This window comes from Syzygium oleosum, unplaced genomic scaffold (assembly GCF_021117445.2).
Source record: "Syzygium oleosum isolate NSW1041296 unplaced genomic scaffold, Sole_v2.1 Sole_v2.50, whole genome shotgun sequence".
Taxonomy (NCBI): Eukaryota; Viridiplantae; Streptophyta; class Magnoliopsida; order Myrtales; family Myrtaceae; genus Syzygium; species Syzygium oleosum.
The window spans coordinates 355,977-378,648 of NW_026607534.1; the positions used below are offsets into that span (position 1 = coordinate 355,977).

The 22,672-nt window shown below is 38.6% G+C and overlaps 2 protein-coding genes and 1 long non-coding RNA gene across 3 annotated transcripts; 2 read left to right on the plus strand and 1 right to left on the minus strand.

Moving 5' to 3' along the window:
• The first annotated feature begins 2,529 nt into the window (after positions 1 to 2,529).
• Positions 2,530 to 6,387, plus strand: LOC130136766 (uncharacterized). The gene is made up of 2 exons (XR_008815516.1): positions 2,530 to 3,912; positions 4,176 to 6,387. It is a non-coding gene; the product is annotated as an uncharacterized LOC130136766 (long non-coding RNA).
• Positions 6,388 to 11,276: 4,889 nt separating this feature from the next.
• LOC115692383 (60S ribosomal protein L27) lies at positions 11,277 to 12,103 on the plus strand. Its single transcript, XM_030619217.2, has one exon. It carries the CDS (start codon positions 11,380 to 11,382, stop codon positions 11,785 to 11,787), a length of 408 nt encoding a protein of 135 aa, XP_030475077.1. The 5' UTR covers positions 11,277 to 11,379; the 3' UTR covers positions 11,788 to 12,103.
• A 2,831-nt stretch (positions 12,104 to 14,934) lies between these two features.
• Positions 14,935 to 20,515, minus strand: LOC115692368 (uncharacterized). Its single transcript, XM_030619193.2, has 4 exons — positions 20,052 to 20,515; positions 19,708 to 19,941; positions 16,939 to 18,180; positions 14,935 to 15,602 (listed from the first exon to the last, which is right to left on the minus strand). Exons 1-4 carry the CDS (start codon positions 20,345 to 20,347, stop codon positions 14,996 to 14,998), a joined length of 2,379 nt encoding a protein of 792 aa, XP_030475053.1. The 5' UTR covers positions 20,348 to 20,515; the 3' UTR covers positions 14,935 to 14,995.
• Between the last annotated feature and the right edge of the window lie 2,157 nt (positions 20,516 to 22,672).

A 22,672-nucleotide genomic window follows, 5' to 3' on the forward strand; every position in this document is an offset into this window, starting at 1 on the left:
AGAACCCCCAAACGGTGTCGTTTTGGTGCTGTGCCCGCCGGGGCAGGCGATCGGCGCCGGTGACGGCCGGTTCGGCTTGGCCGGATCGGACCGAACCGAACCGGCTAGTTCGGTTTTCTTTTCTAGCGGGAAATTTTTTTTTAAAAATAATAATTATCAAAAAAATTCTTAAAAAATCAGAAAAATAGAAAAAATTCTAAATTTTTTTTAAAAAAATCAGAAAAGACAAAAAAAATTTGAAAAATATAAAAAAAATTCGAAAATTCAATAAAAATTTCAGAAAAATCCAAAAAAATTCAGAAATTCAGAAAATTCAATAAAAATTGGAAAATTTCTGAAAATTTTATAAAAATCTAAAAATGAAGAAAATCAAATAAAAATGTGAAAAATTCATAAAAATACAAAAAAATATTGAAAATTTTCAAAATCCCATAAAAATTCAAAAATTTCAAAATATTCAAAAATTCACAAAATGATACAGAAACACTGTGGCCAACCTTTGCAAGTGAAATTAGAATTTTTTTGAAGTGCCTAAATGGCATTTTTAGGAAATCCTTAGTTTATGGATCAAAAGGGGTTTCAACCCCTAAAAAACCCTAAAACTACATAAACCATTGAATGAATAAGCATTTAGGACTTTATTAGGGTTTGAGTGTTTTGGAATGGCTTCCTTTAGAGACCCAAATTAGGATGGCTTTGGTTGATTGACATTGATTGTCCAATTATTGATTGATTGATTTCCCACGATTAGAATGGTTAGGATTAGTGGATAGACCTCGAAAACTCGTGTGACACATTAGACAAATCGTATCGTTTTAGGTACCGAAAGGGCATTAGAGATCTCAATTCGAGATCATTAGCGTAATCAAGTCCCCTTAATCAGAATCTCTAGTTCGCAGAATCGTGGTATTTCTCCTGTACCTTGATTAGGTTTCTAGCCAACCTACCAATAATGACTAGTGGCGACTCCAAATCGAAGACTTAAATTGAATAAAAAGATAAAAAAAAATACAACCTGCTGTCACGTGAGGTATGGTCTGAGAGAGGCTCCCGTTTGTCTAGTGATGGGATGTTTGTGGGACGTTTGAGCGAAATATCTGTATTGGACTCTAGTAGCTCATTCGGGGATAGTTCCCCCATTCGTGACAAATGAAAGTACCTCCTTAGCATGCCAAAAGTGTGGCGCGACAACGTGGACTGGTTTTTAGAAAAAATACCACCTCAAAGATAAAAATTTTAATTATAAAAAGCCACATAAATTTTTGGCTTAATTTCTTGCCGAAGGTACTTAAGTGATCATATTTTTTTTCGATTTGGCACTTCAGTGTGCCGACAAAAACTTTGGCACTAAAGTAAGTGCCATACGAAACTTTCCCTTCTAGTGTTCTTATGCCGCTGTAAAACTAATGTGAATTAAGTCTATTTAATTAATAAAATATAAAGTTGCAAAAAATAAATGAAATTATTAATAAATGAAGTTTTATAATTATAAGGGTTGGATTATTTTGTTATTTACATTTAAATGTATAAATGGAAAGAATTGCAATATATTAAAATTAAATTTGTATAAATCCATTTTATTGCTACTTAAAGTAGAATTCAGAAACTAAATATATAATATTATATCTTATCAATAAAACAAGCTTTTTAATTTAAATATGACATTTTCATTCAGTAAAAAATTTGATACTAAGCTAATAATGATAATTTATCAAAGAAGTTAAATACGGAAATCATACAAATTTATATTTTGTTGTGGTCAATTCACGTTTCAGCAGAAAACTGATGTACAACAATTATGATAATATTTTTTTCTTAAAGTTAGTAATGTAGATTTATTAAGAAATAGAGGCTTACCGTTGTTTTGTTGATAAACCTTCATTACTATTGTCTTTGTTGATGAACATTTTCTTTCCTGATAAATTTTCATCATCAACTTTTGTGTTGAATGAAAATAACGTCATACTTAAAATTATAAAAGTTTTCTTTAATTGATAAGATAGATTATTAGTTATTTAATTTTTAAATTCTACTCTAACTTGCGATGTCATGGATTTATATATATTAACTTCCATTATATTTGGTTTCCTTCCATTTGTAAATTTAAACGTCATATATTTTTGTTGTCATCCAATTATAAATTTACGCGTGTTATAAAATTTAATTGGTTAATAAAAATATGTTAACTTGATTCAATTGTAAATTAAATTGATTTGTGTTATCATACTTCTCAAAAAAAATTCTGAATAGGCAATATAACTTTAAAATGCATTTCATAATATCTTTTAGTAGTATATTTTGTTTAATCTCAACGAGAGATCACAATTGTGGAGTAACCAATCGATAAATTAACAATTGATATTGATTGGGTGCAATGTACTCCTCGATTTTGATTATATGTTAGAGAATAGTTATAAAATGCAAGACTTTGCAAAATGTTAGAAAGTTTAATAACTTTGCGAGAGAGGTAAAAATGATGAGGATGAAAAATGGTGAAGAGACTAGGTTATTTTAAGGATCATTTGATAATAAGAATTCTAGTTTGGGAAATAGATTTAGGAGAGATTTTTTTTGGGAATTACTTCTCTAAAAAAAGTCATGAAAATCAGCGCAATGGATAAGAACGAATGAATCAAATCTAACAATCATGTCAACTCCATGAATAAACCAATAACCAACACTTCCTCCATGTATCTTTCTATACAATAGACAATTCGATATGGTAATTCTATATTCGGTAAGTTCATCCATTGACTTAGATTTATAGGAACTCGCAATCATATCCCAGATCTTACATTCCATTTCTCATCATTTGTTCAGATTCATTTCTGTTTCATTTCCAATTTCCCTGTTCCTGTCAACCAAACAAGGCATGACTTTAGAAGGCAAGATATCTTCCCCAAAAGAAGGGAAGAAACTCCAAAGGAAACGTCCATCCTTAGTATGTCTTTTATCGGACATCCCCAGTTTCTCTCTGTTTGGTAGATTCATCCCATCTCTCTCTCTCTCTCTCTCTCTCTCTCTCTCTCTCTCTATTGGTTTTGTTCCTGGATCTTTCTTTCCAATCTTTGGGACCTCAGGGTAGATATCTCCAATTAAATGTACTTGCCATGTTAGATTTGCTGTATATACTACTGGTTCATGCATGTCAATCCACCAGAGTTGGACAATTTACTAATAGACAATGTAATAACAACATTTCCGAGTTTGGAGTTTGCTTTCATTTCTATTTTTCAGGATATCTTATTTTGGCTACGACACAAACCGCGCCGTCGGCAACAAAAAGGAAAAAAATAACAGATGCAAACACGTCAAGATCGTCGAGATTTAATTAACTGATTTTTCTTAGCGACAGACACCAATTTGTTTGTCTTTAGTTTTATTTTTCCAGTAATGAAAGCACGCCAAAATACTCATCCATTCTTCCGTAATTGTCCCGGCCCTTTTCCTTAAAGCCGCTCGACCTCTCTCGCTCGCACCACCGCTAAAATTCCTAGAATCCGAAACCTCTCTCTTTTGCACTGGGTTAACCTATCTTGTCGCACATCGCTCGCCTTTCTTCATCTCCCTCTCTTTTCGTTCCTGACATACAGTCGTGTCTCTCAGGTCATAAAAGCATTCCGACCTCAAATCGCATAACCGTTCTTGACCCCATCATGGACAGACGTGGAAACCGATGTAGAGAATGCAATCGGTATCGGAAGAGGGGAGCGAGAAACCAGAATAGAGATCGGCGTTATTGCCACCACGACTATGAACAAGACCACTGACGTGCAACGGGTGGTCATGGAGAGGAGAGAAGCACTTCCTGAGAATCTCATTGTAGAGATAGGAGCCGGTCACCTCCTGATATGGACGCTCGTCATTCTGGATATGATGTCTCACAGTATCCAGAGCCCGAGCCTATAACTGGTATGTATAAGTTCATCTCATCGACGTTGCCCATTGAATATTTGATTGATTTGCTTTGGAAAGAGAAGTAGTCCAAATGGCCCGAAACTTTTATTGCATTTTCAGAGGATCATCAGAAACGCTTTCTTTCTGCATTTTTCTTTCAATTTGTTTATACCAGCAGGATCTTTGAATATGAATCATGTCATATTCCATTCAATTCACATATTACTTATAATGTTTCAACACAAATGATATTGAATTTAGTTGTTTCTCCTGATCAGGTGCATAACGGCTGCATTTGAATTTTGGCCGGTGTTTTGATAGTTAAACGTTCAGAAGTCGCAGCAATAAAAAGAAGGTCAGAGGTTTCATTGTTTTTTTCTGGATACTAATCTACACAATGGTGCATAGCTGCTGATATTTTATATTTTCAATTTATCAGTTTTACAGCCCTCAAACTAAAAAATTCATAAAGAAAAGTATACGAAGATTATAAGTAAACGACATAGGGTACTTCTCTTAACAAATTTCTGGACTGTCACTGTCCAGTCGGAGTTTAACCTAGTGCCAGAGTTTAATCGGGTTTTCCCAGGAAATGGGGATAAGATTTGCCCCATCAGACGACCTGATAAACGTGGCTCGTTGGCTTAATCTGGTTTCCCCAGGAAATGGGGAGAATGAAGACGCCATTGAACTAGGAGAATGCTTTATCACCGCACTGTAAAACAACAGCTAAACTTGCGTTCATCCCAGAGGACATGGTAATGGGTCGGCTTGCTCGTCCGGAGACCGCCAAAGTGGCTGCACGAATAGAAGTCAAATTCAAAGGGATGCACAACTGTTGTTTCCACTGTCCCTGGTGGCACATTCTATATAGGACCCCGTCGACGTCTATCTCTAGGAAAAGATGAGTTTGGTGGCGCTTCCGCACCACGACGATCGTTTATGCCATTTATTTTTTAGGTGGCCGACGTCCCTTCTAGACATGACACAAGAAGAATAGAGGACGCCAACTCCCGACTCTGCAAGGGCAGTTATTGACATCCTCCAGTAGCTTAGTCAATCTAGCCACATTTGAGAACATGCTCATCATGGCATCTTGATAAAAGAGGATTAATCTAGTTTTCCTAGGAAATGAGGATAAGATTTTCCCCATCACGCCTTGATAAAGGTGGCTCGTTGGCTGCTCGGCACATCAGGCTTCTTGTCAACAACTTTCCCATCACTTTCAATCCTGAAACCATCATATGACAATACAATGTCGAAGGCAATACAATGTTGACATCAAGCCCAAGGAGCCCGCGAGGCACTTTTGAGATAGAGTGGCTTTTGATAGCCTCACGGGATGGCCGTGCCTCGTGGGCGTCTCGGGCTTGATGTTGACATTGTAGTGCCTTATGATGGTTTAAACATTGAAAGTGATGGGAAAGTTGTCGACAAGAAGCCTGATGTGCTGAGCAGCCAACGAGCCACTTTTATCAAGGCATGACAGGGCAAATCTTATCCCCATTTCCTAGGGAAACTAGATTAAATTCTCTTTTATCAAGATGCCATGATGAGCATGTTCTCAAATGTGACTAAAATGACTGAGCTGCTAGAGGATGTCAATAACCGCGATTGCAGAGTCGGGAGATGGCATCCTCCATTCCTTCTTTGTGTCATGTCTAGAAGGGACATCGGCCACCTGAAAAATAAAATGGCATAAACGATCGTCGTGGCGTGGAAGCGCCACCAAACTCATCTTTTCCTTGAGATAGACCTCGACTACGGTCCTATAGAGAATGTGCCACCAGGGAGAGTGGACACAACAGTTGCGCATCCCTTTGAATTTGACTTCTATCCGTGCAGCCACTATGGCAGCCTCAGGACGAGCAAGCCGACCCATTACCATGTCCTCTGGGATGAACACAAGTTTAGCTGTTGTATCACGAAGCGGTGATGTAGCATTCTCCCAGTTCAATGGTGTCTTCATTCTCCTCAATGGCATCCTTGTTGTTCTCATCGATTGGTTCAAATGAAGAGCGATTCTGCAAGCTGCACGCTGATGTAGAGAACATGATGTTCTTCATTCTAAGGCCACAGGCTCCGGTGTCTAGAAGCAGTCCCGAGGAAATTCCATCTTCTCCATCTAAAGAAAACGCGTAGGAGACTTTCTGGGTGTTGCCATTGCCTCCCCGCCAGAAAAGAAGTTCAAAGACGGTGAAAGCCTAGTGGAGCAATGTTAGCATGACTGAGCAATCGATAATGGCTCAGTCAGGCTGACATTGCTCGATTGCTCCATCGGCCTTTCGCCCGTTGAAAGAAGGCCAACCCTTAATGAACTTCTTTTCTGGAGGAGAAGCAGTGGCAACACCAGAAAGTCTCCTATACATTCTTTTACATGGAGAAGATAGAATGTCCTCAGGACCTCTAGACACGAGCCTAAGACCTTAAAGTGAAGACAGAATGTCATCAAGAATTCTAGTCAATTTATTCAGGATTCTTAGCGATTCATTGGGAAGTTTATTTTCATAATCCTGGCAGGATTAATGCTCATCATGTGCTTTGGAGGAATAGCGGATCTGGTCATTGTCTTTTCGATTTGTTTTTGGTAACAAATCTGGGTTCCTAGGTTATTTGTGCCCAAGTTACCTTGTGGTGATTAAAGGTTACAACGCAAAGCGGTTTTGTAACGTCCAAATGGTATCTTTTGCAAGTGATATCTGGTTGCGAAAAATTAAATGAGCAATTTTATCAATGGATTACTGATAATGTGGGGATGCCTTCTGAATGCTCGAGCACTTTCTAGCCTCTTCGTTTAATTGCCTATTATGCTGGTTTTCGTAATCAAGAGATTATTGTGTTACCTATTCAGTTTACTCTTTCTAGGATATTCTTTCCTAATGAATCAAACCTGAAAAGTTACTATGTTTATTCAGAGAATCTATATGTCATTTAAGAAAATGCTAGATGCCTTTATGTACTCTAGCATTTTCTGACATGTTCGTTTAATTCCCAATTCTGTTAAATTTCGCAATCCTAGTAGCTATTGTCTTACTAGTTAAAGACAGGTGCATTGCATTCGGGAATTTACATATTCAAATTTGATTTGGGTAATATAATATAATCACACAGTAAAAAATGCATAAGATTTTTGTATAAATTTATACCAGTTTCATATTAATCAACAATTACATTACTGTTTGATCTTAAGTTTAATGCTATTTATTTGAATGTTCGTATTATATTCGTATTAATTGGATAAAGTATTGTACTTTACTACTCTCCACTGCACGATGTAAAAAGATGCTTCTATTTTTTACGAGATTCCTTTACCTTCTTTCTCACGAATAGCATATCTTACAGTTCCCTATGTACTTTCTCAATCATAATTTTTTTTTTTGTGGGTAAGAAAATAAGCAAAGCCCGAGTATTACGTTAATACATGCCTAACAAAGCTTAAACGAGACAGATCTCCCATCAATAGGGAAATTAAACTTATTAGTGGCCTATTTAGTGCCGGAGTGGCATTTACATTGCAGGATTGAATGATCCAATTATTGAAAACCAGCAAGTTGTCTAACTCATTCGGAGAAGTCCACCTATTGAAACTAGACCAGAGTTGCCTTTAGAGGCCCCATCTTTTTTAGCTTGATCCAACCAGGGGAAGGGGCTATCCAACCCTCATACGTCTCTCTTTTATTCCTCTAGGGAGATGGTCTCTTTTCTACCATTTGAGCCGAAAGGATATTCTTAACATATCGCAATATCAAGCTCACAGAAGTGCCTCGAAGAGTGAAGTCCATTTGAAATAGTCTTTTATCTATCTAGTTCCAAAAGTGCCAACAAGCTACACCAAACACTAGCAGCCACTTATTCTCTTTTACGTGGGTTGATAAAGCAAATAAGTTCATCAACAGCCACCTGTGTAGATCATGGGTAAAGAATTCATTTCTTGAACTGGTAGTTTTATCTTTTACCAAATATTCTTTACATACTTGCAATCCTTGAGTAAGTGTAGAATTGTATCAGTGGATTGCGAACAATAAGCACAACAGGAATTCACTATAAGTTTTTTTTACCAGCCCCAAGAAGCTTCCGGTCCTTCGTGGCCCGTCCCATTTCCTCACTAAACTCCAGACTTTATCAGTGGACAATCGAGGCTCCGGTGAGATTAACTGGCAAGCTTCTTTAACGCTAAAAGAGCCACTGCTATAATAAGTCATCACCATCACAGTCTGAAGGTGGTAGCATTGACTAAATCCGCATTAAAAATTAACCGAGGGAGAACAATTTTTTAGGCTTCTGAGATTCCATTGGTCGTTATAGACAAACTCAACAACAAGACAGTCAAGGTGTGGTACCGTAACAAATGGTAAAATTCAGTGAATTAGTGGACCAACTTCATCAACCCAATTATCCGTTCAGAATTAATTGATCTCCCATTAGCCACTACCCATTGCATGCCCCTTAAGATATCACACCACACGTCAATGGTAGCTTTCCAAAATAAAAGTGAGTAGAATGAGTTAGAATGAAATTAGGTAATAGCTCAAAACATTCATACTTTCTCGAATGAAGGCTACCCACAAGGATTTTGATTTCAAAACTAAGAACCAAGCAAGTTTCAGAAGGAAAGCTTTATTAGATGTCTTTACACTGCGGATTCCTAGCCCTCCATAATTCTTTGGTTTATAAATCTTCTCCCATCCTACTAATTGCATATTTTTTATCCAAAACATCTCCACAAATAAAATTTTGACAAGCTCGCTCAACTTCTTAGCAATTTGTAGTAGGCATTTTCGCAACTTGCATCACATATACTAGCATAGTCATAGTAACAAGTTGAACTAGAGTGATTCTTCCAACGAGTGACCGATTTTCAGCCTTCCAACAACTTAATTTACTATGTAACTCTATAAGCAATAGGTTGACAGGTTCTGCGAGTAACTCGTTCACGAAGTAGAGGCACTCCTAAATATTTGCCAAGATTACTAGTAAGAGAACACCCCCCCCCTCCCCTACAGTGCTGGTTGTCGAGGGACGTTCTTAGAGCAAAAAAATTTAGATTTAGCAGCATTTACCTTCTGATCAGAGGTATCGCAGAAGGATTGGAGACAATATCTAATAAGCCGCATCTGATTAGAAGAAGCTTCAGCAAATAAGAGGTCGTGTACAAACATTAAGTGAGAGATTAGATGACTTTGTCGACGAGTTTGAAACGGCTTCCAATCACCCTTCTCAACCAGATTCAACAGCATAGCAACTTGGGTCAATTTTCCTCGGAAAAGCAAACGTTGGTTGCGCTTTAGATGTGTGTTGACCATGCAAGTTGGAGCTCGGAATATCCAAAGTCAGAGCATTTTCCTCGCCTCATTACGATTCTCCGATGACCGAGAGCAGCTTCATCACTCGATGCACGGCCTCGTTACTTCCCGTCGGGCGAGCGGTGCACTAGCTAAGTAAAGAGCGGATAACTGCCGATCACATATAAGCATCCAAGCAATGGGTTTCCGATTGAACGGAGAAGTATTGAGATTGTGGATTTTCGCGAATTCGGCCAGATGGATAGTCATGGTGAAAAGTCATGTCATCTTCCTCATTGAATCTCTAATCGTCATGATTCTTGAGCCGCTAAAAAACTTATGACTAGATAAACATGAATGCATCCGTCGATCTTGGAAGATCAAAAGTTTTCTTGATAGTGACCTGGCCAACCAATTAGGCCAATCGATGCTAATTCAGCAAAGCTTATTTTTTTGTCAAAATTTGGTCAAACCTTGGCAAAAATGACTCCATTTACATTAGCCTGAAGTTACATAGTAATATAGACTGAAGAAGGGAGCACGACAATGTTGCCACTAGTGGCAGAAGAAACCATTCATACCTATACAGAATCTTCGATTGACCAACTAGCCTAAGCTGCTTGTGTCGATGTCTTGAGTCGACCGCTGGGGTCTTCGATTTAAGTGGCGGGGTCACGAGGCTGGCTTGGGTCCCCAGTCCAGGTTGTTGAGGTTACGAGCCCGATCTGGGGGTCGGTTCTATGTGACATGGCCATGCATAGGATTCGCGATGTCTCTCTCACAAAACCTTGTAAAGATTCTCAATCAAGGCAGAGAGAAGCGAATATCCACCGAGCTGGCCCTCGAGGTCCTCGGTGGTAGCTAGCGACGCTGCAATAGCAAGAAGCAGCAGGCTCGGTTGTTCCATGAATTTGATGGTAACGTAGTATAATCACCGTGGTAGTAAAATTTCGATATCAAGTGTTGCTTTATACTTAAAATTGGATTTTTTTAGGTATATAAATCATATTTCATGAGTAACCCAATTCCAAGTTTAGATGTCTTACCAACATGAAATATCTAAAAAAATGAATTCCCAAATTTTTTTAGGTAATCTAATTCGACATCCAACCAAATAAAACCTAAGTGGAATTCTCTTGCTGTGTCGTAAGTGGATCTCTCTACTTCTCAGGGCTTTTCCTTGCATTGCCATTTTCTTCTTGGGCCATAAAATTTTGCTTAACTTTGTCGGGCCCAACTCTTTTATCGAAGCTAGCCTGCTGTTAAAAAGAACGAAATTTTTGCACCATTCCTAATAATTTTTTTTAAGGTCCAGTTTATTTCGCTGAAAATAAATAATTTTAAAAAAATATTTTTTAATAAATAATCACTTGTATTGAATTTAAACCTAATCCACTTGTCAATGATGTTGAGTAAGTTCACATAACTACGATATGAACATGACTAGCATAAATCCTAATTTGCTAATTTCAGGTCAATTATATGTAGTGAATTTCGTCATCAAGAATCGCTACTTTACAAGTGACTGGCGATAACCTCTACTTTTCAATCAATTATATACATAAAAAAAGAAGAAATAAGTGCACTATAAGTCTTATAAATTGCATTACTTGAAAAAAATGTAATTGAGTCTTAAAATTTGTCAAATTTGTTCAATGTAATCCATGAACTTTAACCCAATGTTCAATGTGATCCCTTAACTTTTAATTTGTTCAATGTGATCCATATACTTTTGACACATGTTCAATGCAATCCATGAACTATATAAAATTATTTAATGTAATCCCTGAACTTGATTTGATGGAATGACTATATTAAGCAATTTTCGTATAGTTCGGAGATTGAATTGAAGACGCACCAAAATCTAGAGGCCACGAATTATACATGACCGAAAGATTCAAGAATTTTTTTGTCATTTTCCTATTTCAATCAATTGTACATAAAAGAAAAAGTAAAATAGAAAATTTCTAAATATTTTGCGCAATATTTGTCTCTTTTTTTATTTTCGTTTTTATTAATGGGGGCCCCGAAGAGTCAAATTAGCTAGGGTTTTCTCTCGCTCTCCAAAAGCCTCTCCCACCACCATATAAAAACCCACCTCATCCCTCTCCCCTCGCCGGCCGCGAAGAGGAAACCCTAGCCTCCCCCCCCAAGAAGAGCAGAAAAAACCCTCAAGCAGAGATCTCCAAGAAGGCCGAAGATGGTGAAGTTCCTCAAGCCCGGGAAGGCCGTGATCGTGCTCCAGGGCCGCTACGCCGGCCGGAAGGCTGTCATCATCCGCAACTTCGACGACGGCACCCGGGACCGCCCGTACGGCCACTGCCTCGTCGCCGGGATCAAGAAGTACCCCAGCAAGGTCATCAAGAAGGACTCGGCCAAGAAGACCGCCAAGAAGTCCCGGGTCAAGACCTTCGTCAAGCTCGTCAACTACCGGCACCTCATGCCCACCCGCTACACCCTCGACGTCGACCTCAAGGACGTCGTCACCCCGGACGTCCTCCAGAGCAAGGACAAGAAGGTCACCGCCGCCAAGGAGACCAAGAAGAGGCTCGAGGATAGGTTCAAGACGGGGAAGAACAGGTGGTTCTTCACCAAGCTCAGGTTCTGATCTTCGGTCCCGTTTGAGGAATTGGGTGTCTGTGTTAGGTTCTTTTTGACGTATGGATTGAGTGAAAATGGTGGACCATCTGGATTTGATTGTAGTGGTTTATTTTGGAGCTTGATCATCTCTTTCAAATTTTGATATCTGTTACTATTACCGTTCTGGGTTTTGGATCTGCTTCTGATTTGGACAGAATATTTCCTGCGTTGAGTGCTTGGGATTGGGTGAAAAGAGTGCACCTGATGCGTGCATTTGCTGGTGCATTCTACAGTTAGATCGTGTGCCATTGAATTGAGCTTGTCACGGTTTGTTAGGTGGACTACTTTCGAAGCTTCCGGCATTTGCTGTGCTGGTACTGGGATTACTTTTGCGATTTTAGCTGTTCATGTTCCGATGATCGGGCGCGAGCAAGTTGATGAGATGTGCCTAATTTTTGTTGGCTGTGATCGAATTCAGTACTTCTAAGGATAGTTTCTGAATGCAGGTGGTGAATAGCGAATTGGGGAGAGTTGTTTGTTTCTTGCCCTTAACTCTGAATTATTCTTGTAACTAGTTGACCATAGGAATTGCAGAGTTTGAAGTTCGATTCTAGAGAGAGCGTGCTTTGAACCTGACAATTCTGAATCTTGGTTTGCGACCGTGATAGGAAGTTCAAAACCACTTTAGCTGAAACTAATTATGTAATTGGTAGTTCTTTGGTTGGTTGCAGCAAAAGTATGTTTGTGTGTCAGTCCTTAGTTATTATCAGGTCGAATTCTTCATTGCTATGATTGTCGTTCTAATCAGGATATTGCTGCTGCATCAAGTATTGCAATTGATTGCTAAAATCCATCATGGCTGTAGCCTCGCAGTTTTTTGCATGTTCACGTTATTAATCATCAGGATTAGTTCATATCATAACGATTTTGTATTGGGCATCAGTGTTTGGTAGGCGCAGTTTTGGATCCTTATCTGCTGGTTTGGAACTTGAAAACAGAATTGTTGGTGTCTCTTCAAGTGACTAATCCAATTTTGTGGTTGTTTACGCATCCCTTTATGTGTGCTGTCACGCTATCTCAAGGCGTATATACAAATTTACAAATGGGTTTCTATTATATATAACACGATCTCGAGACATTTCCTCTTTCTGTCTGTCCATCTGAGGGTCTCTCCCTCCATCCCCGGTGTGTGCTCTTACAATCTTACAATAATGACAACGATGACAATCCAGGCTTTATCATCCCTTTAAGCAGAGTCGATTTGGTACCTGATTATGTAAAGTATGTTGGGATGAAACTCCATTGCAGGTTCATTATCAGTTTACTTTATCTCACGAGTAGCAAAACCCTGTAGCATTATGGTCAAGTTCACCAGGAAGATAGGTTTAGTCCCTCATATCCTAAAAGTGCAAGTGGCATTTCTCAACGAATCAAATTGCTCGGGCAAGTTTTGATTGATCTTTTCACCACGTCTATCTTAAATTTCCATTTCTCTTGCTCGGGCATTGCGAGATGGAGAAGAACTGTTAGTGTCTTTTGCCAGTATTGAAGTTCGCCCTCAGGATTTCATTTTGCAAGTTCAGAACTTCAAAAATGTCTATCATTCGAGAGGTCACGGAGATGATGGGTATGAAATCGCACCGATCCATGCACTATCTTAAATCGATAGGAGACGATCTGTAGAGTTTCTGTTTAGTAGAGCAACAAACTTGTCTTACTTGGACTTAGTAGTCATATAATCATTCTCAACCTCTCTTCGTACCAGCCCTTCTATTTCAACACTTGCGCTATGCCGGCTTTTATTATGGGACATCTACGAATCAAAATTTATAGCAGGTTGAGCATAAAGGATGAATCTCTGGACTAAATGCTTTCCTCCTTAAGCAATGTTCGAATCATCTTCATCGTTTCAAATTCCAAGTAACTCTCTAGATAGGTCAACCTGTGACTCTAGGCTCATGGTTCTCATCCAGAAAGATATTCATTAGCTCTTCTCGTTCCAACTTATTTTTTGCACAGTTGCGAACTTATTATCTTACCGCGATTAGGTTGGAAAATTCTCTGGAAGCAAACCAAATGAAACCATAGAACGGAAACAAATCACATCTGGATATCCACAATCCGACATATTGTAATTTGTATCTGGAATGCATGATGTATGAGGCACAGCCACAAAACGAAAAAGAAATGTCTCTAGACACATTTTTCAGCAAAAACTGATACTGCAGAAAGGAGAATTATATTCTACTTGCTTCAACTCTATTTGCTCTTCATATATAATTGCCACCAAACCGATGTAGCGTCAAAATCGGCCCGGTTCAGTTAATTAACGAAATTTTTTAAAGGTCTTCCACGGTTGAAACATAGGATTTGGTTGGATTCCTTTCCGTTTAACAGTTTGGACTTGTTCACTCGATCCCAATTGCTGCCAGATAACACAACTAACCAAGGGCCTCTCAGATTTTGTTAGATCCAAACCCCTCTTTTGAGATTCAATTCGAGCATTATTTGACTTTCCTCTCATAGTCACTGTCATCGAAGCTCTTTTAGCAATTTCTTTAGCTTCTCATCTTCCTCATCACGCTTTGCCACAGACATGGATGGATCGATCTTCCGATGCTGTCAACAATAGGAATGGCCTTCATTGCCTCACGAGTCGCAGCCAGAAGGCCCTTACACCACTTACGGCTAAATTTATGGAATCTAGGGAGGGAAAGCAAAAAACAAAAAACAAAAATACATGTATTTCTAATATGAACCTCTGCAGTTACATCAGATTACATAATTATCAAAATTTTGTATAAAAAAAAAACCAAACCTCATCCGAAATAATCTCACCTCCAAATCCTTTAAGCACCAATCTATGTTGATATACATTATAACTCTGTATGCTGTTATATAAGGATTATACAGTATGAAGGGCAAGAAGGAGATTAAAAGACAGGCTTACTTTAAGGATCTGGATTCTAGTCTTAGGACTCAAGGACGCAGATATATGAGCCTATAGAACATTTATCCCGTTCAAGTAAGGTGAGTCACTAGATGGTAAGATGGTTCATGTTATTTTGTGCGGCAAACGCAGGTGAACGACCAAGGTGAAGTGACATGTAACATTTAGGAAGTTCAGGATGGAAACTGAAACTTTTGAAAGGAAAGAGTTAGATCGAGACAAGAGTTAACAAATGATTAAAAGGTCATTCATGATCGCACCGAGAGATCGAAACAAAACTTTCAATTTAATCCAAGTCACGGTGCAGCGAAAGCATTCCATTCAAATATTGCTTCCTCACTTTCCTGTACTTCTCCAGCAGCAACCTGTACCTAGGAACTACATCCTCCAACAAAACTTGCTTACAGAACTCAGATTTCACTGTAAAAAACGCTGCTTCTAGTGTTTCCTTTTCCTCAGGATGTGAACCATATATGTGTTCATCTACATCAAGTACGTAATACTTGTACCTATCATTGGCTTCTTCTTCTTTGCGGTTGAAACTTTCAAGCCATCTTATTCTCCTGAACGGATCTTCCTCCTTCTGAATCGACCTCTCCAATCTCTGCAGTGTCTCCATGAAATTAGATGACTCGTTAATCTTATCAATTAGATCTCTCAAAATGGCAACCTGGCTTTGATAAAGCCATTGGTTGGTGTCCCTTGAAAAACATATTGAATTAACCAAGCAAGCTTTGCGAAACATCGTATCAGCATCACCAAGTAACATGATCATAAAGTGCAAAAGCCTGATGCAAGCTGGGTATGGAGTCCCAGTTATTGAATCAGAAGATACATGTTGCTTCAAGTCCTGAAACCAACATTGCAAAGCAATGTGAATAAATCCCTCCCACCTGTGTCAAAGTGAAGCTGTTAATCAGATGTCAAAAATCTTCACCTACAAGTACGTTTTGAAGACCCCAATTACCATTCGCCAACAAAAAACCAAGGACTTTATGTCAACTTAAACAACTGAATGCATGTTAATTCGTCCATTGGATTATTCATCAAGTGATATGGACTGAAAAAAAACTTCAAGACCTGCCTTGTAACATAATTGAATGAGTGACAACATGCTAGGCCGACAAGGAGATATGCAGAAACTTTTCTTAGGTTAGGAGAAGAGTTTATCAGTGCAGACTGCCGGCAGTCACCCTGAAGCCGTTTAATTATAAATTGATTTTCTTTTTTGATCTCCTAATGCAGACAGATAGGACATGTTAAGAGCATAGTAATCATTTGTGAAGTGTATTTGGACAGGTCAAGTGTCCCTCTCTCCATAAATCTCAAATTATTGCATGGAGAAGGAAAATAAGATCTTTGCTGCAGATGCTTATCGCAATAGCCACTTTGAAAATTAACAACCTATTAGAAATTGATTGGGTTCGTTAGTTAATTGACAGAAGATCATGAGTAATAATATCCTAAGGCAAAACATTGATTCTTTTCTCGACACACAAGCTATCCAATTTGGTAAATTAAGTGCAAACATAGCCACACATTGCATGTCCAGAACGACAATTTCACTGAAATTCAACACTTCATTGATGGCAAATGCAGATTTCATACCCAAGATAATCATGTAACAGAAGGAACAATAAGCTCGGACAACACAGGTTATTGCATAATAACCAATTTACAAGATTGCATTTACAGAATATCGTCACCTCTGTGAATAAAAACACCGCATACGATTTTGACTCAATTGTACCAGATACCTTTTATCAATAGTCGTAATGCTTAACACAGCATAGTATATCCTCCAGCAAAAAAATTGGTTATTTAAGTTGCCAACCCAATGTTTCATGGAAAATCTTAAAAGTAAAATTACTTACCATCAATAATGCATCTACACAATATTATATTGTCACTATTTCAAAGATGCAAATATCTTTGCAAAAGCCGGTTTCACCATAAATCAGAAAAGAGCCATATTATCAGTAATTCATGTGTAAGCTACCCATCAAACTAGATAACAGCATCAGCAGGCTAAGACAAACAAATTGCCAACATATGGCACTTACTCCAATGTGAACTTCAAAATCATGGCAGTTTTGGTTAAATTTCAGAATGGCGTATGGAAAAGAGTATCTAAAAAATGCACACTTTACATAATAACAAAAAACATAAGAAAAAAAGGATATAAGGACTTCTTTAATCAAACAAAAAACCGTGCGAACAAGAACTTACTCAAATGGAGCCTCAACCTCAATGGCAAGTGTTAGATGCAAGGAAAGACCAGCAGAATCTTTTTGTACATCATTAGTAGTATGAGCCTCGTGGATGTAACCTCTAGGAATGTACAATATATCTCCTTCTTTTAGCAGAATTTGTGTGCATGCATTTGGTACAGTATCAACATTCAAACCTTGGGAACCATCAAGAGGGTCATATAAACGAGGTAAAAGCTTATTCCTTGGAGAGGAAATTGTCCACTGTTTTGTTCCCATAAGTTGACACACAAGCACACAATGGTCATCGTAGTGCCGCGCCAAACCCTGAGAATTGCGTGGTGTCAAGTAAAGATTGGCACCTACAGACGGTTGACCAAACAAAGATGCTAAGCCTTCAGTGATAGCAGCGATGGACTTAAAGCGGAACTCCATACCACGCATGGCCACTGTATAACCATCTTTGTACGCTTCATCACATCTGAATACATCATCAAAGCTAAAAACATGAGGAGACTGGGTGCAAGAACTCAAGCTCTCGGGGAAAAGATGTTTCTCAGTGTTGGAGAGTCTCTCTGCTTTTAGTATCCTTATATCCTGCTGGTAGATTATGGGCATACCCAAGCTATCTCTCTCATTTTTTAGGAAATTGAAGATGTCTAACTCATCAGAAGCAATCGGTGGGCAGGAGACCGCACAATGGGGAACAGAAGAGAGAATATGGGGAACAACATCTTTAGGATTAATGGAATTCAAAAAAGAGTTAAATATATCTCCCTCATCCACAGCCCTTGAGGTCCTGCTTATGAGAAAAGGCGATACTTCCCAATAGCCCGCGATAAAATCTTTGAAACTAGACTGAGGTAACCCAAAAATCGTCCTTTTGATTTGATCAATTGGCAGAAAAGTGGCACATTGGACTCCGATAGAAAGTCTGAAAATGCTCTCTGCCAGATCGTTAACCCTCATATTGCTTAACAAGTCTTTTTGCTGGCTACACACCAAAGAGTTGTACATTCGAGAATGCAGTTTAGTCCACAGCTCTTTCAAAAGGAACAAGAAACTTTCAGAGAGCTCTGATGGAACTCTTTCCAATTGCGTGATATTGCAGGAGTTAACAAGTACAGTAACAGCGTCGAGAAGTGAAACAGGAAGTTCATGTTCCTTTGCAGCTGTGATGTGACTCCTATTGAATCCATTGTCCCCTGGGAATAACGCGACAGAATCCACAAAATATTTGGCCACCTGAAGATAGCAAACCCTAGTGGATATGATGAGTCAAACTGATGATAGATAAGGACATCGGCAATTAAATGTATATTAAGTTAGAATAAGCCTACATTAGCTATTTAATTCAAACAAGAAACTAAACCACACCATGTAAGAAGTACAATTCTCAGCCATATTCAACTAAACAGCTAAAGTAATAACCACAGCATCGAAACTTCTTCCCAGCTTTGCCCATATTATATCTACAAGTACTTGAGTCAACCACCAGAGTCCCTTCATATATTCAAGTGATAGGTTGTAAGAACAACAAACAAGATGGGAGATTGGAGTTTGCTGGATGGATATATAACATAAGTGTGTCCCCCAATAAGCCCATGCACAGATCATTTAAACCAGTTCATAAACAATTGACTCACAAAACAAGGAGCTTAGCATAACATGCTCACATATGCAAAGAATAAGCCACTTGCAGGCAAATGTGCATAAACAGCTACAGCTTGATGAAAGAGCGTCCTAAGTCTCAAACCTCAAGCCACCAAGGAAGGAAGAAAACACGTACATTGAGAAGTAAATGTAAGTCTACATCCAACGACTTGTCAACAATAGACTATATGTAAAAAACTGGCATGCCTTTCTCATCCTACATCCCTCTGAATCAAAGAAAAGACACCAATATATCAACATGCATATAAACCATCAATAGATTTCATACATCATAACTTCCCATTAAATGTACTTAAAAATCCATTTCAAAAAAGCATCCAATGAGTCTGACAAAAAGCCTAGGTCATGATAGTATTGACAAATGTTTTATTTGCTCAATACTATAAAGAAGGGAAAGTTAGCAGTAGTCAACATCTGAAGCTTGATCAGAGGATAGATAATAGTGTACCTATGCAGCTCAACCAGTGAAAGCTTGCCCCAATGAACCATTTTAAACAAGGATAAAGAGATCTTACTCATTTATCTCATGCATAAGCAGACTACCCTATATGTAGAATAAAGCAACAAGAAAATTGTCCTCTTCTATTAATTCTATCACATCGGTTATTACAACCATATTCAGTCAATGCATCTTAAAATACAAAGAGACATAGCATAGAAACGATTGTTGAGTTAGTACATCATCCTAAATTTGATGCACCAAGGCCTCCATTATGATTAAGCTCTATGGATTACATTTCTTTGTTTTGCAGCTGTCAAGTCATGAATGAACAACTACCATATCCAAGACATGCAATGATAGCCAAAAACAATGAAATGATGCTGTATGACCTAGGAGCATTGATCACCATAATAAAGTTTATCTAATGTCTGGTCGAAAAAATTCCGAAAGCCCTAAATCAATACAAGCGTCTTGTGAGACATTCATGTTCTAAATGAAGCAAAACCAAAAAAAAAAATCTTGAATGGAAAAACCCATAAAAACCACTCAAAATCCACATTTCCTCCACAAACAAATGATTAGTTGGAAAGCCTAACGGAATAATCATGCTCCTTAACAAACATACAAATAAAAAGGTAGAACAAAGGAGAGTAGTAGAAGAGGTACACTCACATGAGAGTCTCCAAAGCAGAATGCTCAAGAAGCCTCTGCCGCCCAACCAAACTAGTGGACAAATCCGAAACGGCACAGCATGCACTCAACTGGACTCTCCTATTTGAACTCCTCAGACCCAATATCAGGCTTTTCAAAATTTCTGCATCCGAAGCGATTTGTTGGTTTATTTCGAACAAACAGAGTGAGGCCATTCCTACAACCTTAGCACAAAGACAGGCGATATCTGGCTTGCTGTCAAGCATATCAACCGGAGCAAACATTAAGCATATATATCCATATAACTGACAAAAAAGATGTAAACTCCGCAGAGTGATATCGTGCGTTTGAGCGAGAGAGCTCACTTGGATTTGAGCAGAACAGGCAGCACGGAGAAAAGGGCAGTGAGGGGTATCTTCCGAAAGCTCGCAACTGGGTCGTCCAATTTCGAGAGAAAGGAGAGGACTTTCCGCAAGCATCGCTTGACTAACGACGAGGAAGGAAGTGGGTCGGAGCGGCCTCCCGTGTTGATCTCGGAGACCGAAGCTAGAAGCAGACATAGAGCAGTGTCTGCATCCGCCGGTTCGAGAGGAGAGGAGGAGCGAGATAATTCGGAGTCCCTTCTCCTTCTCTTCCTCTTCCTTTGCTGGGTCTCCTCCATAGTGTCGTCTCTGCACTGATAGGGAAGCTCCTTCGAGCTCAGGGACTTCCTCCTTTCGCCTGCACGATCTCGTCCCCCGTGGAACTTCCCGTCCCCCGTAACCCCACCAAAATTCTTAAGAAGGCACGAAATGAGATCATTTTGCCTCCGACAGCATCGTTAGTGGCATTTTCGTTTAGGCTTCCTTTGATAACTGGCCGAATAGTAACCGATCATATTCTTTTATTTTCATAATTAATTTTGAAATAAAAATTCATTTGATAAATTTTTTATTTCCGGGTACAAATTTGTTCTCAAAATCAGTTTTGGAACATAATCAAGAAGCAACAAAAAGTTGTTTCTTGATTCTGGGAACAAGAATCAGAAATGAAAAGGAATTTTTCTTCTTCTTCTTGGTTTTCTTCCGGCTCGTGGTCTGGCCGCCACACACAGGCGATCGGCCACAAGCCGTGGTGGCAAGTAAGGGCGAGGCCGACCCAGATCCGACGAGAGCACTCGCGGCCCTGAACGAGGTCGCCTCACTCAGATCCGGCGAGGCGGCTCTCGCCTGTGCCACTAGCCGCCTCGCCCAAGCGACAAGGGCTACTGACTCTCTCGATTGGCCCCGGGCTTGTGGCTTCTGGTCACGGGCCATGGCTAAGGAAAGGGAAGAAAAAGAAAAGAAATATTAAAAAATTCAAAATATTATTAAAATATTATTAATAAAAAGAAATTTTGTGCAATTACCAAACGCATTTCTGTTCTTTTTCTATTCCAAGAATAAAATTTTTTGGCAATTACCAAACGTCTTCAAATGCTTAGAAATTATTTTCGGGAATGGAATAAAAAAGAATTATTTCTGAGCGGAAATTGTTTCCGGGAACAAAATGGTTACCAACACACCCTTAGAAACATTTCTTTGTTTTCCTTCTCTTCTTTCTCGACCGAGTAGAACCGTTAAATGGATGGATTGGGTCAGATTTTGGTCGGGTCATAAATGGTCCGATCTAAATTGACCCATTAACTCATTTATAACTCATTTATTCGTAATGTAAATTTCTTGACTCATACCTAATCCGATCCATACCGACCCAACCCAACCCATATTGCTAAAATACTTCTATATTTTAACTGAATTTAGGAAAACTTGTTTCTTATGATTTTTTTAAAAAAATATATTGTTAAAACATTTATATGCAATACAATTCTGGTTTTTAAAAAATAGACGTTTGTTATGAAATACATGAATGAATATTCATTATATTCAATGTACCTATTATGGCACATTCGTAACCTACATACATGAATGAATATTCAATGTACCTATTATGGCACATTCGTAACCTACATTCTACGTATGAATGCCCATCTCCCTATTCAATGTATATATTCAATACATTGACATTAATGATATGTGCATTCTTGTTTCCTTATAAATAGGAGCTTATTTTTTATCATTGGGTAAGAAATCAGATCAGAAGAAGAGAATGAAAGAGGAAAATATACGGTGAAAATAAAATTTCTCCTCCGACTTTCTCTACCATTTTTGGTGTTTATCTACTTTCTCTACTTAATCTCTCTCTATTATATTCTTGCAGCGCAATATTTTACAGCACGTTATCAACACGAAGATCTACCAATTGAGTAAATAATTTTTGCAAGTTGTCAACATAAATGCAAATGGAAAACACCGAGAAAAAGGAAGATGTTTGTTTGCTTGATAGTGCATCAACGCATACCATATTTCGTAGTAGACACTTTTTCTCGAGTATGACATTGCGTAAGACACATGTCCATACAATATCTGGTCCTATTCCGATTATTGATGGTTTCGGGAATGCCACAATTGTTTTGCCAAAAGGCACCATCCTGCATATTGATAATGCATTTCTAAGCAGTAGATCAAAAACGAATCTGCTTAGCTTCAAAGATGTATGCCGTAATGGGTACCATGTTGAGACTATTTATGAGCAAAATAAAGAATATATTGGCATTACCTCTTATAAGATGGGCCTGAAGACCATCCATGAGAAGCTAGAAGCTTCTTCTATGGGTTTATATTGTGTCATGATTAAGGCCGTTGAAACCTACTCCACCATATCCTGGAGATTGGTAAACCCTGATCAGTTTGGATTATGGCATGATCGCCTTGGTCACCCTGGCGCTTCAATAATGCGTAGAATAATTCAAAATACAAAAGGGCACCCTTTAAAGGATACAAATGTATTATTGTCCAAAGATTATAATTGTGAAGCTTGTTCACAAGGAAAACTCATTATCAAACCTTCTATAACAAAGGTTGATCTTGAATCCCCTTTATTCCTGCAAAGAATTCAGGGTGATATT